This window comes from Vipera ursinii (assembly GCF_947247035.1).
Source record: "Vipera ursinii genome assembly, chromosome: 5".
Classification (NCBI taxonomy): domain Eukaryota; kingdom Metazoa; phylum Chordata; class Lepidosauria; order Squamata; family Viperidae; genus Vipera; species Vipera ursinii.
Window position 1 is genome coordinate 68360833 of NC_139518.1, and position 18998 is coordinate 68379830.

Below are 18998 nucleotides of genomic sequence, written 5' to 3' on the forward strand. Positions count from 1 at the left end.
CATACTTAAAAGGTGCCTGCAAAGGTGCATGGCTTGACTTCTGAAGGAGAACCCAACAAATAAACAACAGAATAGCAATTAATTAAATGCATCAATTTACTGCCATTGTTCATTTGTAGCTGATTTCTCTAGTAACCTCCCAAAAAGTAAGGGGCTGATAATATGTTTTGATTTTTTTTGCAAACAGTTCATTGATATTTCAAAACAAATTGACTCTGCATATTTTCTTTTTAATTTTTTTTCCAGAGAATTGCTATCTAGTGATGCAATGAAAGACTACAACAGGGCCCGGGTTTATCTGGATGAAAATTTCAAGTCACAGGAACACTTTACGGTACATTTCCTGACACTTTTTTGTATGTTATGGATGACTTCACTTACTCTTCTTTCAAAAGGTGGCCTTTCTTAACCCTTAGATACAATTCCCAGGAGTAGCATTATTGGCATATATGGAGGAATCTGGTTGAGGAAGAGTTACATAAGGCTTTTTCTGAGAGTTATTGCAGGTGAGAAGTATAGTGTCTTTAATTTGCAACCGCAGATGTATTTAATAAGAGCACCTAGCTTCATTTTTAAAAAGATAGAACAGGCATTAATAAAATCTGTTAGCAGCAGTATGATAATGGCTGGAGATAATCTACCACGTAAAATAAATGACTTTACAGACCCATATAGTAGCAAAAATTTCAGCTATGATAACTAAAAGCAGGCATCAACACCCCAATCAACCAATAAGAAGCCACACCCAATCAAAGACGCATTCCGGTAGTGAGAAGTTCCCTGAGGATGGGCTTCAGCACAAGTCTGAAAGCTTGGAAGATTAAACCTCTGGTCTCAGTGACCAACCCAGATTGAATCCTGCAAAAATATACACATTTTAACTGCTTTCAAAGATAAAAAATTATCACAAAATAGTAAGATGTTAGGAAGATATTGTGCATATTACCCCTAAAATAATCATAAAATACAAGTTTACCCAATTCTAAACCAGAATTGGATGCTGTCTGAAATCTTATCACTGCCCCCACCACACCCCAAGATATAATTTTGAAGTCACGATTTTGAGGTCAGAATTATGGGTTGCTTAATTATAGATTGCTGTTGTGTTTGCTCTGAAACTCCATGTATCCTCAATAGAGCAATTGTCTCAGACACATTCTCACAAGCTAAGAAAAATAACTCCACTAAACTCCTATCAGTCACCCAATCAAAAAGGAACCAAAATAAAAATTGTAAACAAATTGACAGTTTTAAGAATCAGAAACCACCGTATCTTCCCACACATCCACAGCAGACCCTGGCTATACAAACCACTGCATGTATTCAACCTGTCCCCAATCTTATTAAGAATGTAGGTTAAAAATGGCTTATCTTCTTAATGCCATTTTCATTTTTCTCAGATCTCCTTCTGTTTGTTGCCAGGGTAGGAGAGTAAACTGTAGTTACTCAGATGTTGATTTTGGACTACATTCAAGTGCCAACTCAGTCATGAAGTCCTGGGTAACTTCAGGCCAGTCACTCTCAATCCAGCTACTTCCTAGTCTATCCACTACTGATTTGGGGATGAAATGAGGAGACCTCCAAGCATTCCAGGCTGAATTTTCAGAGACAAGTCATGATAAATAAAGGAAATGAATGAATACTTGGTTTGTGGTAGAGAGTACTTGGTTTATAAACATCAGTGACATTGTTGTAGCATATAAGAACTACATGATATAATGAACAAAATTCTGACTCATTGGAATCAATTTATTTTGAAAACCTGAACACCAAAAGTAACAAGGGAAGAGAACATCAACCAAATAACAAACAGTGAACCAATAGAAATACATATGTAATGAATGCTGAAGATGTTTCACTTTCAATAGAAATGCCCCTACAGTGATGAATTTCAGTACTTTAAGCTAATGTGACCTTTAAATAAGAGAGGGACTATGCTGCAGTATAGAATAACATTACCTTAAAATCATGTTCTCCTGACTGCAAAAAGTTGTAAAGTTAATTTTTATTAGATTAATGACATTTGAGCAATATTTTCAGTCAGGCCTGCCTCAATTAATTGGCCATTAACTGAAAAAAGAAATTGAATTTATCTTGTACATAAGTCCTGTGTTATTAATGGCTTTCAGAAAATTCAGTGTGTTCCCAGAAATGGAAAACGCGTGCTTGATCTTGATGAGCGTATTATCTGTCAGAAGGAACTTTTCTAAATATAATAAAATGATTCAGGAAGAGTGATATAATTGAATTTAGAACAAGGAGAATTCAAATATTTGATTAGATCATTTTACCTCTGGGGGGGTGGGGAGACTAAGTTTTCTTGACTCCTTCTATCTTCCCCCCCCCCCCCAGTCTCTCATGCTGAGCACACTTTCACCACGAGGTGGAGCCAGGATATTACTTTTACACACAACTAAAGCCTCTTGGTGTGCAAACTGTAGCAGTCAGTTAAAGGATTTGTTTGCTGAATATTCTTTTTGCTAATTTGGGGATATTCAGAAGGGTGTATTATAGATCTAGATCTGGGTTCCTGTGACACATTTGGTTTCCAGTGGTGGCTGTCATCAAGCAGTTGAGTAGATTTCTTTTCATTCCAAAACTCATTTTCTGCATATATGGACCAATTTACTATAGGAAGTGGAAAGATTGAGAAGACAACTATGTGTCTAATGTAGATGACCTTGTTTTATTATTTCTGTTTAAAATAATATTTCTCTTTCTAAAATGAACAAACAAAAACATACAAGTTATTTAACCAATAGATGTCATAATTTTGTAAATTTATTTAAATATAAGATTGAGGTTTAATCTTTGTAATTTGAAAATCTAGCTGAAGTTCTACTTGGTGGCATTTTTCTCCTGTGCCATTTTTTTCAAGCAGATACCTTTTTAATAGCATTTCCTTTACAAAACCTATTGACAATTTTTCTGATATTAATTAACAGCCTACTAATCCTTATTGGCTGTGTTCACTCACTACTTCCATTTGATTTTTGAATGATATGCTAAACCAGACATGGCTTGTAAACCATTTATAGTTAGCATTTTATTTTTATTTATTTTTATTTTAATTCCATTTATATCCCGCCCTTCTCCGAAGACTCAGGGCGGCTTACAAGCTTAGCAGTAGCCTTCATTCTATGTATATGCCTGCTTATTAGGGCTTTCACACACACCCCAAGTGGCATATGGCACAAGTAACATTGTTTTTTTAAAGCCATGGTTAAAACATGTTTTGGCATAGTAGTCTTTATTATTAAGAAAAACTATGAAACTACAGGCTCTTTTCCATGGCATCTGCATGCTAGCTGAGGGTTTATTGTTAAAGGTACATATAAAGCTGCTGTGTTTACAGAACTAATTGCAAAGTTCTTTTGATCTTTCTGTGTATAACAGAGCACTAACAATAGTAATTACATAATCTATATATAGAATGTACATACAGATTAACATAAGTAAAAAAAAACCTGTCCCAAACAGTTAAAAGTCTTCATTTTGATATGGGATGAGAGGAGGAAATATAATAAATGTTAATAATTTAATAAGGTATAAATGGAGATGCTACTCAAAAGATACATACAAAACATCACATTTGATTAACGTGAAAAAGATCTCTTGTTGGTAACAAAATATATTCAGGTAAAACAGCCAAGCTCAGAAAACACAATAAGCTCAACCAAAGATTTTGGACCTGAAATATGGGAAGAAGCAACATTTACTTCATTTGGTTTGAAGTAATATTACACTGTTAATTGCGTAATTATTCTCAAATGTAATCTTTGAAGTAATTTCAAAGAATACATGAAGAGTTCTGAGGTGTGTATAAATAATATTTTTTACCATTGTATTTTCAAGTACTATTCAAGAAACTAGTTGGATTCATAAAATAAAATATGTCCTCCAACATTACTTATGTTTCTCATATAGGAAAATGAGAATTCAACACTGTAATGCTACATGTGTTCATTTAAAAGTAAGTGCTATTATGTTTAAGAGTCTTTAGGCTAGCTTTCAAGATAAACAGGAATTTTTATAGATCAGTAGATCTTAAGCTGAATATTTTTTAAAAAAGTGCATTATTGGGTCATACACAGGGCATGGAGTAGAGTGAAAAAATGTTTTGCCAATATGTAGTAATACATATTTTATACATATATAAAATCCCTCTTCTGATCCAGTTTTTCGCTACAGTATTTTTAAGTTTCAATATAGGAAAAAGTCATGTCATTCAAAAAATAATTTCTTCACATTGGAAAAAAAGATACAGCCTATGAACTCTTTACAGTACCTGTGAAATGCTTATCAGTGTAGGTATAGCCACTTTGAAGTAGCCACTGCAAAATTAGTGTCTTACTACTTTAATTTTAATAAAATTGTTAAACTGATCATCTTAATTACAGCCCATTTTTATCATAAACGTTATCCTGGGATATTAAAATGTTTTCCTATATTACTTAAAGTAAAGGTTAAAAGATTTTACTGCATAATTCTTTAAGTTTTTGTTTATAGGTTATATTGATTGCTTCTGGGTAAATATTGATTACCTATTTCTTTTATTTCTAATCAATCACAGGAGCATCTTTGGCTCTGTGCTCAATGTTTCTGTGGGTAAATTGATTTTAATTAGTGTTTGTCTGGCAGAGAACAACAGTTCTGCTTTAAACGCACTCATTTTATTCTTTCCAATTCAAGGGAATGTTGGAAAGAAATTATGCAAAGGGACTGAAGACTTTATTTTGTCCACAATAGAATTCTGAAAACAGAAATAAACAGGATCAGATCTGATGTAGGAGCAATAAAAGGAAAACTTTATCTAAAAATGAGCTGTATTCTACTAGAAACTGCAAGTAAAAAATTCCTCCATTGCATCCTTTAGAAAAAGGCAATTGGGCAGTGGATTAGAATATTGCCAACTGTTGTGTTCTGCTAGAATAGTCACATTCCCTCCTTGTCATGTGATGCTGAGAATATATGTAGCCCTGCTATGCCTCCCAATGCCACACATATACTGAAGGGGAAAAAATGCAGGAGAAAATATAAAGGCCTCTTCTAGCCAACATTGGAAAACAATTACAAAGAAGTCCAGAAGCCATCTTCTGAATATTTTCCCTATCATCTTGATATTTTTCATGAGATATCAAGTTAAGCCCAGAAGCCTATGAATGAATATCATGACAAATGCATTATATTTATGTATTAGTTGACTCATTTTCCTGATAAAGTCCCTTTGCAGTCTACACCATCTCCAGATTGAAGGCAACTAGAGGATGTTCTTTTGCTAAGTTATACATTAGAACAAATGGGAGAGAATGAAGGAGAGCAGTGGAACAACATGTGGCAAGATTCAAGTGTCATGCTAAATTATAATACCCTTAGTCTTATTTTTGGCACAGGGGAATTCAGCCATTTTAGTCTGTGGTTGAAGGGTTATTATTGCCTGAACCTAGGTAGGTTTCACATAGCCAACAAATTACAGATAGTCCTTATATAAATGGCCACAACTGGGATTAGCAGTTCCATTGCTAGGCAACATATCATTGAAACATCATATAACCACATCTGACTTATGATGTTGATTCCACTGCAGTTGTTAAGCAAATCATGCATGGTCATTAAGTGAGACATCACGTGGCTACAACTTGTGATTTTACCACTGGCTTCCCCACTGATTTTGTCAGAAGTCAGCTGTGATGCTTCCAAATGACAATCGTATGACTGCAGGATACTGTGATGGTCATAAATGCTTGCCAATTGTGAAGCACCCAAATCTTGATCATGTGACTATGAGGAGGCTGTGATGGTCACAAGTTTGATGACTTATCATAAAGTTAACTCTTTTCACCACTATGGCAACTTTGAATAGTCACTAAATAGGGCAGTCATTAACCAAGGACTGTCTGTATAGGGTTAGTGATAAGATTTGATTTACAGCAGGGGTGTCAAACTGCTGGCCCACGGGCCAGTTGCATCATACGGAGGCCACGCCCACCCCAGCTCCAGCAATGCAAAAAAAGCCATGATACGTTGTGACACGTCATCTGATGCGGCGAGTTTGACACCCGTGATTTAAAGTATATCAGAAAGAGACTTAATTAGGTTGTCATTGTACACATATTTACTGTGAAGTAAGTCCTACTAAACTAAACAGATTCAGACTCTAATTTTATATGCTGCTTTGTTCTCTCATCTGTTGTTTAAAAAATAAGTTTTATAAAAAAAATCTTGCTGTGCTCTCAGAGGAAAATATAGGAGAAAATGTGGGTTCAATAGCTTGTCTTGGTCTGTGAGTACACATAGTATCCTCTGATTTATGTGAAACATAAGTACAACTAATGGTCTTTTAAAAATTTCAGTGTAATGTGGCAGTGATGGAAGTAGAAAAAGAACCTCTTGAAAGGCAAATATTAGGCTAGATAAAGTTATCTTCTTGGAATATGACTGTGTCTCCAATGATAAAATGGGATATAATTGCTTACCAAATAATGAAGTGCTACATTAAAAAAAATGCTAATACATTTGCCAGTAAAATAAGAACACTGTGACTCATTTGATAAACAGCATGAATGCTATTTAGTGTTATGAACTCTTGGGTATATTAGAGCTTTAGAACTATTGCATTTACCATAATGAAATATTGATGGCAGAAAACAAAGCAGCACTTCATGCTATATACTTTTTTATATTAAAATCATAAGAGAGTCCAAAGTCACTCTCTTGCATAATTTTCCAAATAGAAACTTCAGTAATGTGCACCAAATGAATTTAAATGATAGGCTGATATTTTAAATAATGTGTTGTTGTTAGATGTGAAGTCGTGTCCGACCCATCGCGACCCTATGGACAACGTTCCTCCAGGCCTTCCTGTCCTCTACCATCTTCTAGAGTCCATTTAAGCTCACGCCTACTGCTTCAGGGACTCCATCCAGCCACCTCATTCTCTGTCGTCCCCTTCTTCTCTTGCCCTCAACCTTTCCCAGCATTAGGCTCTTCTCCAGTGAGTCCTTCCTTCTCATTAGGTGGCCAAAGTATTTGAGTTTTAGCTTCAGTATCTGGCCTTCTAAAGAGCAGTCAGGGTTGATCTCCTCTAGGACTGACCGGTTTGATCGCCTTGCAGTCCAAGGGACTCGCAGGAGTCTTCTCCAGCACCATAGTTCAAAGGCCTCAATTCTTTGGCGCTCAGCCTTTCTTATGGTCCAACTTTCACTGCCATACATTGCAACTGGGAAGACCATAGCCTTGATTGTACGCACTTTTGTTGACAGGGTGATGTCTCTGCTTTTTAGTGTGCTGTCTAGATTTGCCATGGCTTTCCTCCCGAGGAGCAAGCGTCTTTTAATTTCTTGGCTACAGTCCCCATTTGCAGTGATCTTGGAGCCCAGGAAAATAAAATCTGTCACTACCTCCATTTCTTCCCCATCTATTTGCCAGGAATTGAGAGGGCCGGATGCCATGATCTTGGTTTTCGTAATGTTAAGTTTCAACCCAAGTTTTGCACTCTCCTTCTTCACCCACAACAAGAGGCCCTTTAGTTCTTCTTCACTTTCTGCCATTAGAGTGGTATCATCTGCATATCTTAGGTTGTTGATTCCAACTTTTGATTCATCTAGCCCTGCCTTTCTCATTATGTGCTCTGCATATAAGTTAAATAGGCAGGGCGACAGTATACAGCCTTGCCGGACTCCTTTCCCAATTTTGAAACAATCAGTGGTTCCGTGTCCAGTTCTCACTGTAGCTTCTTGACCCGCATATAGGTTTCTCAAGAGACAAATAAGATGGTCTGGTACTCCCATCTCTTTAAGAACTTGCCACAGTTTGTTATGATCCACACAATCAAAGGCTTTAGCATAGTCAATGAAGCAGAAGTAGATGTTTTTCTGGAACTCCCTAGCTTTCTCCATGATTCAGCGTATGTTGGCAATTTGATCTCTAGTTCTTCTGCCTCTTCGAAATCCTGCCTGTACTTCGGGTAGTTCTCGATCCACATACTGCTGAAGTAGGATTTTAAGCATGACTTTACTAGCATGAGAAATGAGTGCAATGGTGTGATAGTTTTAACATTCTTTGGCACTGCCTTTCTTTGGAATTGGAATGTAAACTGATCTTTTCCAATCCTGTGGCCACTGTTGAGTTTTCCAAATTTGCTGGCAAATTGAGTGTAGCACTTTTACTGCATTGTCTTTTAGGATTTTGAATAGCTCAACTGGAATACTGTCACCTCCACTAGCTTTGTTGTTGCTCAGCTTTTCTAAGGCCCACTTCACTTCACATTCTAGGATGTCTGGCTCGAGGTCAGTGACCACCTCATTGTGATTATCAGGGACGTTAAGCTCATTCTTAAATAATGTACCTATTTCCTAATATAGTGTGTATTAGCTATTTAGAATTTCACACTAGAAGCATTAATTCATAACATTTACTTATGGATTTATATTTCTGTCCCAAAAAGATAGTAAAGTTGAACATTATACAGTATTTGTGAAACATAATCTAGATTGACAACTTGTTGATATAATTTGTTGATATAACCATTTCATAGAGGTAAGCCCCATCGGATACAGTGCAATTTATATCTGATGTACCTGAATGGAATTATACACAGAAAGTGTATAATTATACACAGAAAGTGATCTTAACTCTGACTAATGCTAAACAAATTTTATGCTTACCGTATTTTTCGGACCATAAGACGCACTTTTTTCCTCAAAAGTGGGGGAGAAAACAAGGGTGCGTCTTATGGTCCGAAGGTGATCCGTATGGCCAGCCCCAACCTCTGCAAGTGGAGCACGAATCGGCACGTGCTGAGAAACACCGATCTCACGCTCCTGCAATCTGCCTCGCTCGGTTTCAGCTTCCCTTGCTACAAGAGAAAGCAGGCTGAAACGGAGTGAGGGAGATTGCCAGGAATGCGAATCGGCTGATCTCGCTCTGCTGCAATCTCCCTCCTTTCAGCCTGCTTTCTCTTGTAGCAAGGGAAGCTGAAACCGAGCGAGGGAGTTTGCAGGAGCGCGAGATCGGCCGATTCGCATTTCTGGCAATCTCCCTAGCTCCGTTTCAGCTTGCTTTCTGCAAGAGAAAGCCGGGCCGCAGGGCCGCCTCAGCGGGTACTGCTCTAATGCAGACAGGGAAGGACAAAGGGAAGGAAGGAAGGAAGGAAGGAAGGAAGGAAGGAAGGAAGGAAGGAAGGAAGGAAGGAAGGGATGGACAATGGGAGAGGGAGGGAGAGAGAGAAAGAGAGAGAGAGAGAAGGAGAAAGAAATAGGGAGGGAGAGAGGAGAAAGAAAGGGAGAGAAATAGAGGGAGAGAAAGAGGGAGAGGAAAAGAGGGAAAGAAAGGGAGAGAGAGAGAAGAGGGAGAGAGAGAAGGAGAAAGAAAGGGAGGGAAAGAGGGAGAGAGAGAAGGGAGAAAGAAAGGGAAAGAGAAAAATAGAGAGGGAGAGAAAGAGGGAGAGAGACAGGAGAAAGAAAGGGAGGGAAATAGAGGGAGAGAGAAAGGGAGAGATAGAGGGAAAGAGAAAAATAGGGAGAGAAAGGGAGATGGAGAGAAAGGGAGAGAGAGAGAAAGAGGGAGGGGAAGAGAGGGAGAGAAAGAGAAGGAGAGAGAGAAATTAAATTAGTAACATGATTGTTAAGTGAATCTGGTTTCCCCACTAACTTTGCTTCTCAGAAGGTTGCAAAAGGCGATCACATGACCCTGGAACAATGTAACCATCATAAATATGAATCAATTGCCAAGCATCCGAATGTAAATCACATGACCCTGGGGATGCTGCAACGGTCATAAGTGTGAAAAATGGTCATAAGTCACTTTTTTCAGTGCCGTCGTAACTTTGAACAGTCACTAAGTGAATCATTGTAAGTCAAGGACTACCTGTACTTTATCATTTTTTTTCTTTTTTTGGTGGGGGGTCACGTTTTTGACACCTTGCTGGGCGACTGGTGGTACTCGGACATTGCCTTGTCCTAAAAGTGGTACTATGGATGAAAAGGTTGAAAAGCCCTGTTTTAGTATACCGGTACTATTTGGTTTTTTCTTGTTTGCCTGCTCTAAAAACTGGGTGCGTCTTATGGTCAGGTGCGTCTTATGGTCCGAAAAATACGGTAATTTAGATTTTTTTTAAAAAAAATCCAGATTCAGAAAATAGATGAAAGACACAACAGAAACTGTTTCACGGAGGATCTACCGCAGTTATTGTGTCTGCAAATGACTGGAAAAGAATCTTTAAAAAGAATGAAAAATATGTTAGAATTTGTAATGCTTATGTAAAATCTAGATAATTTGTTAGAGCTATTCATAACTGTTACTAAAATAATAACGTGCAGAAATTAAAAACGGTTGCTGTTGCATAAAAGGGATGCAAAAGTTGAGAGAAGAAAATAATTTTGATGGGCAAATTCCAGCTGGTTCTACTTGGCATCAACTATATGATACTTAAGTTGTCTCTCAGCTATGTTTTGGGTCTTCCAGCTGGAAAACATGGTAGACTGACATGTTTTTACAAAACTGTCACTGTCACCAAAGCAAATACCAATAGTCGGTATAATGCCCAAGCTAACAGGGCTTCATCCTATAGGGAGAGCTGTGAGATTGCCACTTGAGTTCGAAAGGGAAACCTCTTGAAGAATATGGAGGGAACCAGTTGGGGACTCCCAAATAAAGCATCTAGTGTTGCAGGAAGATACAGTATGCTCAAAGCCTGCCTGAAAGACCTCAGAAAGTAGAAATTGCTTATACAGTTGATTGTTGTATCCTTTTTGTTGTTCAAGAGTGGAGTAATTAGAACATTTTGAGGTTCTGTATAAAGCTGGCAATACAGAAGAACATGTTTGATAGTTTCTGTCTGTCCCACGTTATAAGGGCATATCGTACTTATACTATTAGTCTGTGTTGGGAGTGTTTCCTGAAGTGCTTCCATGGTGAAAGAATCAGACGGTGACATCACTATTGCCCGGAGAACACTCCTTTTGTGTCCTCATTAAGTTGCTTACCAAAGTAGTATCCATCTATCTATCTACTCACAGTTGCCCGCTTTCAAATTGCTGGGTTGGGGGGCAGCACCCAGAGCTCGAATGTGGGCCTGCTGAGCGTCATCTCAGCATCCTAATTACGTGAGCCATTGTACTCGCCTTTCAGACAGAAGTGTTAAAGGGAGAGCATTACATCGGTCTAAGGTAAAAGATCTTTTCAGATTTGAAATGTTAAGCTGCCTAAGATACAGAGCTGGTGACAGAGTGTATCTCATGCTATTTGCCATAGGAAGCTGAATGGTATTACCTACATCTGTTTGACAATCTATGCCAAATAGACATTGCTTAACTATGACCCTTACTTGTTCACAGCCCAAAGATATTAAGTAAGTGGTGGGAAATCCTAGGAGACAGAACTTGTACTAAACTGCCAAAGTTGCCTATATTCAAACCCTCCTCATACCCTGATTGCACATCTACCTTTAGAAGATCTCCAGAACTTGTGATGAGTAAGAGAAACAGACCACTCCACTTCTTGGCCTCCCCTCTTCCCATATTTTGTCTGTCATCTATAAACAAACTTTTAAAGCCGCCTCATTCAGTTTTGGTCAGCAAAAATCCATTTTAGACTTACAGAAATAACAACATGTATATTTTAACCTTGCTTAAATAAGCCAACTTTATATTCTTTCCCCTTGTTTTCAACAACCTTGATATTTAATGCCTTTAGATAGCATCTCAGAATTCGATTTTTTAAAATTTTCTCTTTATATCTTCTCAGAAATTTCTTTAAAACCATAAATCCTTTTGGTAAATCCAAAATAAGAAATTATTCTTATACTTTCAGTTTGTTATTTATATATCTTTTTAAATTAAGATACCTCCGTTTCATTTATAAATCCAGTATAATATTTTTTCCCATGTCATTCTTGCAACATGTCATTTTTAAATCCACATTTGAATCAACCTCAGTCTCAGATTTGTCCAGCAAAACCCATCCATCTTCGATAATCCTTTTTAAATCTATTTTTATGATAGCAGACAATCTTAAGAGTGACTTTTGAGTGTGTTGTTCCCAAATATCCTTGAATTGATTCAAAGTTAGAGTATTTTGTTCCATTCTGTATTAATGAGTCTCATGTCCTTTAACTACAGTATCCAATCTTCAAAATCCCACCTTATCATTTTTCCTAATCTACAGCATTTTCCTACTGGAAGATTTCTTATACTTAATCTCAAAATTTTCGTATATTTTTTCCAAACCAACAAAAAGAATTATTTTTAATTAATTTCAGAATCTTATCTCAATCCCATCTGGCCCCTTAGTCTGTTTATAACTTTTCAAATTCAATGTACCCTGTGGCTGTTTATTCCAAAACAAAGAATTTTTTTAAGTCCTTAACATTGCATAAAACTTTTTCGTCAAAAATTTAGGGAGATTCACAGTGTAATGAACCTTGCCATTCTGAAGGTAATAACTATCCAAAAATCTATTAATAATCAATTTACAGAAGTGATTAAGAAACACAATGGGTAGCCATCTCCTTTAAAAGGCACCAATTGTGGCTTGGGCAAAGACAGCCATACCCTGGCTCCGAGAGCTCTACCCCCATCAGAGACCACTGTCTTGCAGTTGTTTCATAGGGAGCTACTATCTGGAGCACTTAGGGGTAATCCCAAATCCTATTCTTTATCCAGAGATGAATTCCGAGATGCTGGTCCATTTACTGGCTCCTCATTCCACTGTTGGCTCGACTCTCGGCAGAGCTGTTTTCAGTTTGCCATTGTTTCCCCAGAAATTGATACATTTTGCATTTCTAAGAAACTAACTGCATGTACTAACAAAGTAGAAATATTACCAAAAACTTTCTTGGAGCATAACCCTATATCAGGGGTAGGCAACCTCGGCTCTTTTATGACTCATGGACTTCAACTCCCAGAATTCCTGAGTCAGCTGACTCAGGAATTCTGGGAGTTGAAGTCCATGAGTCATAAAAGAGCCGAGGTTGCCTACCCCTGCCCTATATCTTTAATATATAAGAAGAAAGGCAAAACATATAGATAGACACTAAATGAGACATTGTTACAAACATTTCTTAGTCATGTTTTTTATTCTTGTTTCTTGGCACCCTTTAATAGTCACAGCAATGATATAGGAACTACTGAGGTTTTATTGCAAAGTGCTGCTGTAAATATTAATGAATCTTAGCTGTTTTTAATTAATATGTACGGTAAGTATTAAATTATATAGTCTGCTTGTTTGTTTATCACATTCATACGGCTTTACATCTCCCAAAAAGTAACTCTGGCTGTTGCACAGCAATAAATAAAACAGTCAATGTAAAAGATAAAGATAAAAAATCTATAAAAACACAGTAATAAATAACATAATAATAAATAACATAAAACAAAAATACTTAGTAACCAGCTGTATATCATATATAGAATGAATTATATAAACCGAAAACTGGTTCAATGTCTGTAAATTTGCTCTAAAGCTCAGAATACAAGAGAATGATCAGGTAACAGTATGCATAATGTTTGGTGATTCACAGATGTTGGTGTTTCATTAATTACATGGAAGTGTTGCAGCACCATTTGGAAAAAAAGATTTTCTCAGTAGTATTCTGTTTGTACACAAATATCTCTCGATCAGATCTCGTACTTGGGTCTATGTGTTTGTATTTATCAAAAATTAAATGTAGTCCATGGATGAAAGATCTTTTCAAAAAGAAAAACTTTCTTTCTGCAACTTACAAGGCAGAAAAACATCCTGTTTTGCATTATGAATGTAAATGTGTATGAGGTTGTGCAGCAGGTTTCACTCCTTTATTTAAAAAAGGTAACTAATTCCTCGCTTGTTTTATTTTAACTGTTTGCTCTTTGCCTTGAGTATTCAAATGCCAGAAATACTTATTTGTTCCTTTTGTTAAATTTAACAATAGTTGCAATGTACAACTCAAGCTAGACACTCTTTGACACTAAGAAAATGTTTTTACTTAGATGTAGGGGCTTTCCAAGTGTCTATTGATCAGTGTTCTCCAACAGCATAGAAATAATGTATCTAATTTTACTGGCCACATGGAGGAGTATAGGAAAAGCATTATTTATCCCCAGAAAGGCTTAGAATATCAATAGGAGGACATAACATTAATGACTTTCCTATACTGCATCCTCAAAAACAGCTAAATGAGGAAGAAATTATGCATTTGTTTTCCTATAATTTCACCAGTTGTCTTGTTTTACTGCAACGCTAAGGCATTAAGAGTGAAAAGTCACACCAAGACTTCTTTCCTAACAATTTGTCTGACATGCAAAATATGCAGCTTTCCTTTTCCCGTCTCCTCCCTTCACAATGCAAGGGGAAAAGATTGTTCACTTCAGAGCCAAGCCATGGGTTCTCCTAGGTGAATAGAATGGAATGGAATGGAATGGAATGGAATAGAATAGAATAGAATAGAATGGAATGGAATGGAATGGAATGGAATGGAATGGAATGGAATGGAATGGAATGGAATGGAATGGAATGGAATGGAATGGAATGGAATGGAATGGAATGGAATAGAATAGAATAGAATAGAATAGAATCTGGAAGGGACTTTGGAGGTCTTCTAGCCCAGCCCCCTGCTCAAGCAGGAGAAGCTATACCAGTGATGGCGAATCTTTTAGAGACTGAGTGCCCAAACTGCAACCCAAAACCCACTTATGTATCGTCAGGTGCCGGGAGGGCGTGGCCCATTGGGTGGGTGTGGCCCATTGGGTGGGCGTGGCTGTGGTGGTAACGGCAGACTGGGTGGGTCTAAAAAGTTCAGTCAATCAATTCCAATTTTTTTCCCCGCGAGAAGTTGAAATTAATTGATTGAACCTTTTTTTTTTGCACACGGCGGCGGAGGCCTAAAGTGAAAAGGTTTTATAAAACCAGCCGAAGGCCTAGGACTGGGGTGGCAGTGCGTGTGCCCACAGAGAGGGCTCTGCATGCCACCTGTGGCACACGTGCCTTAGGTTCACCACCATGGACCTATACCATCTCAGACAAGTGACTGTCCAGTCTCTTCTTAAAAACCTCCAGTGATGGAGTGCCCACAGTTTCTGAAGGCAAGCCGTTCCACAGGTTAATTGTCCTCACTGTTAGGAACTTTCTCCTTAATTCCAGGTTGTTTCTCTCTCTGATCGGTTTCCAACCATTGTTTCTTGTCCTTCCCTCCGGTGCTTTGAAGAAAAATTTGACCCCTTCTTCTTTGTGGCAGCCTTTCAAACACTGGAATACTGCTGTCATGTCACCCCTATACTAGTACTATGGAACTTATTTGAATCTCAGCTTTGCAACTTCCTGACACGTTTTCCCCCCTGATCAGCCACTAAAGTGCATATAACAGAACAATGGGCAAACATAAGGTGTGCTGTGCTGTATCAGTGGAAGCGTCAGGAAAGCAGATTATGGTTTTTATATAGAATGCCGTTCAATATAAGAAACTAAGAAAAACACATGTACATTATCATATTAGGTATTGTTCATTTTCTGTTCTGCATTTCCTGCTTTTAGCGAGAGGCATGTAGGATACATACAACATGATTACATAACGTTCTCTCTTACAAAATGTTTAGTAATATAGGGGGTGGAAAACTAAAGGCAAGAGGGGAGGAGGTACCTGGATTGTTTCTGCACAGGGATGAGTTAATGGTTGTTACTGGAGAGAATTGCTTAAAAAAGTGGGATAGAGTTACACAAGGATTATTTATATGTTGCGTTTAAATCTTAAAGTCTGCCCAGGTGTACAAAGCAACATGGAATTTTATCTTCACAATAGTCGTATGAGGTACATTAAGTTAAAGATCAAGCTTCATCATTGAGTTGAGATTTGCACATGGATCTCACCAATCAGTATAACTATTCCATAACATTAGCTTTTGAATGGAAAAAAATCTATCTTTATTATAGAGTATATCTGCTTAATATTATTAGGGTCTAAATTGGTAATAGGTGTGGCTGTGTGCCCTCACATGGGCGTGCATTCCCCCCCCTACTCGCACTAGTGCCTGCGGCCCTGTTTGAGCATGCGCACGCTAGCGTGGAGTGGGATGTCTGCAGCCTATTTGCGCATGCGCCGCTAGCCAGGGTGGTTTACATGGCTGTTCATGCATGCACACAGCACCAGCGCAAGCCACATACATGGATGGGGCTGCTAGTGCCACGCTAGTGTGTGTGGTCCCGTGTGCACGCATGTGCGTGTGCGCACAAATTTTGAAGCTGCTCTTCTTCCCTCCGTTCCCCAAGACCGGAAAGATTGGAGACTTCTGGTATAGATTATTTTTTTAATGTCGAAAAGAAAAGAAACTTTTCTCATTTCAAAAGGAGAAAGTAATTTTACTGCAGGCTAACCTTGAATTTCTTTCTGATACCCACCAAGGTTTTGTTACTTTTTATAATGGCAGTTTTACACACTTAAATCCTACAGTGGCATACACATGCACGGATGCTGAGGCTGTAAGGTGATGTGAATGTCTCCTTTTGACACTTCACTTTTCAAACTGAGCTCCAGTCTAATCCCTTAGCTAATATGGTGCATGAAAACAGATGATACACTGATGGCTTTTAGATATGCGTATTTTTAAAGTCTGAAAGAAACAAAGCTTGGAGATAATGAGATTTATATAGTATTATGATTTTAAAGAGACAGTTTTATTCTGTGATCTTTATGTAAGCATTTTGAAAATTCTACTTTATAAAAATAGAAAATGTGAAAAATTATACTCTCTCTCTAGGATCAATAAAGGTAAAGGTAAAGGTTCCCCGCACATGCGTGCTAGTCGTTTCCAACTCTAGGGGCCGGTGCTCATCTCCGTTTCAAAGCCGAAGAGCCAGCGCTTGTCCGAGGACGTCTCCGTGGTCATGTGGCCGGCATGACTAGATGCCAAAGGCACACGGAACGCTGTTACCTTCCCACCGTAGTGGTCCCTATTTTTCTACTTGCATTTTTACGTACTTTCAAACTGCTAGGTTGGCAGAAGCTGGGACGAGTAACAGGTGCTCACTCTCTTACGCGGCACTCGGGATTCGACCCACCAAACTGCCGACCTTCTGATCGACAAGCTCAGCGTCCTAACCCACTGAGCCACCGCGTCCCTTTTTGCTAGGATCAATAGAAATTAGCAAACTGGGTTGTCTCAGTCTTTGCATTAACCAGTTTAAATAGTGCCAAATAGATTTAAAATATATACTTTCCTAAAAAAGTGCACTTCCAATGTGTTTTAAAACATATACATTATTAAGATATTCATGTTCACATCACCTTGGGCAACTACATAAATGGTAGCATACAGGGGGTCCTCAATTTACGACCACAATTGACCCCAAAATTTCTGCTATTTTTTAAAGAGAGTTTTACCCCATTTTACATTCTTTTTTGCCACATTTGCTAAGTGAATCATTGGAGTTGTTAGGTTAGTAACATGGCTGTTAAGTGAGTCTAGCTTTCCCATTGGCTTTGCAGAAGTCTGCGGACAGTTGCAACAGGTGATCACATGACCTCAGGACATAGCAACTGTCCTAAATATGAGTCAGTTGCCAAGTGTCTGAATTTCGACCATGTGACCATGGGGATGCTGCAACAGTCATTCGGTGTGAAAAATGGTCATGGATCACTTTTCCCAGTGCCTTTGTAACTTCAAACAGTCACTAAACAGACTGTTGTAAGTCAAGACTAACTGTACTATATATTTATTATTATGTTTTTACTCGTCAGGAATACCAGAGTACAAAGAACAAACAAAAAAGAATCACCTATTTGATGTTCTTTGGAAATTTGAATTTCATCCAAAAAATAAGGGGGAGGGGGGTTTGTAAATGCATATTTAATATAACCAAAATATTTAGTTCTTATAAAAAATAGTTTGTTGTTGTTCTAATGCACTAATAACTATAGGAAAAACTTTGAAAGATCTTTTCTACGATCCAGCGGCTCCCAACCTTTTCTATACCCTGCACCCCTAGAATGCTTCTGATATATTCTCGCACCCCTTACAAATGTTTGAAATAACAATGAATTATGCATATACACTATAATTTTGAAAACCCAAGTTTTTGCACCCCCTGGAATATTGTCTTGCGCCCCCAGGGGGTGCGAGCAGCCCCAGTGAGGAACCCCTGCTATAATCTATCCATTTTGAATGATATAACTTTTTTTTTAAAGAAAAATTCCTTCATTCTTCTATCCTGAGTTTTTGTTTGCTTGTATGTGCACCTGTGTATAAGTTTTAACTCCTAGCAACTGCCTGGACTAATCCTACAGTTTTCTTGGCAAGATTTCAGAAGTGGTTTGCCATTTTGTCCTTCCTAGGACTGAAGAGAGATTGACTGTGCAGGGTCACCCAGCTGGCTTCATTCCAAATGCAAAAGTACAACTTACAGTCTCCATGTTTTTCTCTATTGCCTCAACAACTACATTAAACTTGTTGCCCAGAGTATTTCCCAGGGTAATTACTTTGTTTTCTTTTCAATTACAATTATATCTAGTGTGTTGCATTTTAAATGGTGATCAGTTTAAATGCAAAAATCCTATAAAATTGTAACTTCATAATTTTCATCAACTTATGATATTCATGGCTTCATCGTTTCTTTACAAAATCTACATTTGCTGTTGTTGGTTGATACATATTAAATCCTTGATTTCACCTTTTTTGTAATGTTCATTCTTAAAAAAATTAGTGCTTCTGTTTCGTCTTGATGGTGACAACTCGTAGCCGTTGACAATTCCTAACATTTTCCACTTTATTTTCAGGGTTTTTCTTATATTGCTCATGTAATATTTTATTTCTCCAATTTCCTAGACCATTTTAACCATTTACTTTTATAATCATGTTTTTCTTTCTGCTACTTTCAAGATGTTTGCTTTGGGGGGGCGGAGCCAGCTGTCAGAGCGGGCGGCTGTGTGAACGGAGTTCTCTCCACGCACAACCTCTCACCCAGTGTTTGCGGGGGCTTTTCGGAGCTTCAGGAGGTCCTGTAGGGACATCCGAAGTTGCAGGCAGCCCGGA

At 38.0% G+C, this 18998-nt stretch overlaps 1 protein-coding gene across 1 annotated transcript in view; it reads left to right on the plus strand.

Moving 5' to 3' along the window:
• The window catches only part of INPP5A (inositol polyphosphate-5-phosphatase A), a 327681-nt gene that overhangs the window by 109316 nt on the left and 199367 nt on the right, over positions 1–18998 (plus strand). The window contains exon 4 of the mRNA XM_083363640.1: positions 247–334. Coding sequence (XP_083219766.1) covers positions 247–334 — 88 coding nt within the window. The remainder of the gene's footprint in view (positions 1–246; positions 335–18998) is intronic.